The sequence below is a fragment of the Etheostoma cragini genome, chromosome 23 (assembly GCF_013103735.1).
Source record: "Etheostoma cragini isolate CJK2018 chromosome 23, CSU_Ecrag_1.0, whole genome shotgun sequence".
NCBI classification, from domain to species: Eukaryota; Metazoa; Chordata; class Actinopteri; order Perciformes; family Percidae; genus Etheostoma; species Etheostoma cragini.
Genome location: NC_048429.1, coordinates 115,212 through 117,311, shown reverse-complemented (window position 1 = coordinate 117,311; position 2,100 = coordinate 115,212). Strand labels below are relative to the sequence as shown.

The 2,100-nt window shown below is 46.4% G+C and overlaps 1 protein-coding gene across 1 annotated transcript in view; it reads right to left on the bottom strand.

Annotated features, from left to right (window-relative positions):
• Positions 1 to 2,100, bottom strand: part of LOC117939031 (calcium-binding protein P-like) — a 4,079-nt gene that overhangs the window by 1,674 nt on the left and 305 nt on the right. Inside the window, exon 2 of the mRNA XM_034864074.1 lies at positions 1,125 to 1,358. Within this exon, the coding sequence (XP_034719965.1) occupies positions 1,125 to 1,358 (234 nt within the window). The remainder of the gene's footprint in view (positions 1 to 1,124; positions 1,359 to 2,100) is intronic.

The window sequence follows — 2,100 nt, the reverse complement described above, 5'->3', positions numbered from 1 at the left end:
CCTCTCATTCCCCCTGCTCCGGCATTTCTCCCTCTTATTCCCCCTGCTCTAGTGTTTCCCCCTCTCATTCCCCCTCTTATTCCCCCTGCTCCTGATTGAACACCGAGATCACTTTTTGGCTCAAAACTCAGATGCTTAGAAACCAAAACGTAGAAATGTAAAAGTAGCCTGTTGGTCCGGCCGGGTGCTTCTGGATGGAGGAGACGGTTTCACCTGAACTTCTGGAGCAAATCATCTCTTCTGAGTGTTCGGGTGGACTCGGTTGTCCATCTGGACCTGGACTCAGTCCTCTGTCTGGACCTGGACTCAGTGGTCCGTCTGGACCTTCTGCGGTGCTAACCATCAGCCTCATACGTGTCCACTACTTGTTGCCTTCCATGCTCCCATCAGTTCATAAACCACACCCCCCCCCCCCACTGGACAGGAAACAGGAAAAAAGAGGATGTATAAGTATCTAGAAGAAATAATATGAAAATGTGTGAAGAGATCCCAATGAGCACAATATTAATGTCAGTTATTATCGCAGTATTGAGATGTTATTTTTTATTGCTTATATATGTATGAAAGTATACTTTTAATCTTTTATTTTGATTGGAAAAAAGACCGAACTACTGTCGGATGGTTGTATTCCTCTTGTGTTCGAGCTCGCGTAGATTTGTGCCGCCGCCTGTTGCTCTGTGCAAACATTAGCTTAGCGTAGCTTAGCGTAGCTTAGCAAAGCATAGCCTAACATAGCCGCTTGTGTGTGTTAATGTATTGTGGCGCTAACGCATTGCTTTAATATCTTGTTTAGATCTGTGTTGCTTCCATCAGTCTGTGGCTAGAGCATGGTAGATGAGCTGATCCCAGGGGGGGGGTTATGGAGGGGAACCATCACAGAGGGGTTAAAGAGGGGAACCATCACTGGAGGGGTTCCGGTTCAGGTCGGGGGGACTGTACTCAATACGACAAATTTATGTTCTCTATGTTTTTGTCACGCAAACATTGAAAAAAACGTCAAAGGTTTTTGAAACAATAGATTGTTACTACCAGCCCCCCCCCCATTGTTTACAAAGTCTGGCTCCGCCGCTAAACACAAATCAGCATGTTTGGGGAAATGTTAAATGACTTGTTCCCCTCGTTGCTGATTGGCTGGTTCACCTGGCTGCTGGGTGGCTGGTTCCCCGGGCTGCTGATTGGCTGGTTCCCCGGGCTGCTGATTGGCTGGTTCACCTGGCTGCTGGGTGGCTGGTTCCCCGGGCTGCTGATTGGCTGGTTCCCCGGGCTCTTGATTGGCTGGTTCCTCCATGGTCTCTGGGGATCTGGTGCATGTCTGACTCAGTCTGAGGCTCCGCTGCTCGTTAATGTTCAGCATGCTGCTAAAGATGTTTAATAGAAGAGTTATCAGAGAGAGTTCATCCAGACCTCATAACAGGGTTCAGCGGTCGGGGCCCCCTCGGTCGGGGCCCCCTCGGTCGGGGCCCCCTCGGTCGGGGCCCCCTCGGTCGGGCCCCCGCAGCGGTATTGAATATAAATACTTCAAGTTTCTATGACAATCTGTTTATTTTAAATAAAAAGTAAATAATAGTTCTTTTAATCTTATGTTATCATACCTTTAACCCCCCCCCAGCAGACAGCATTTTTTGATGTTTTTTTAGAGAAGAAGAAGGATCTGACGATTTCAAAAGTTGACTTTTTTGTTTTTTAATGCTTTTAAAAAGTATTTCTGGATGTTTTTGACTTTTAGTTTTGTTCATATTATATAATACTAAACAGTCTGAAGCTTTACCCGCCATTTTGTTTCCCGTTGCCGAGCGACCGACTCGTTGAACCCGGTTGTGAGACGGCATGTTTCCTTTTGCTGGACGTTATTTTTGATTGTATGAAGATGGTTAGAGTATTAATATAACAGTGTGTAAATGGAAGTGGATATGGTGTAGAATAGAACAAATTATATAGAAGATATTTGATCCAATCACAGCGCTCTCTGATTGGACGGGCGCCCGTCTGGCCACGCCTCCAGGGAAACATGGTGCTAACGCCTCGAGGTGTGTACAACAATAAAACCTGAACAGTCGGAACTCTGCTTTCCCCTTCTGTGTTTTCTACATCTGGAATTAG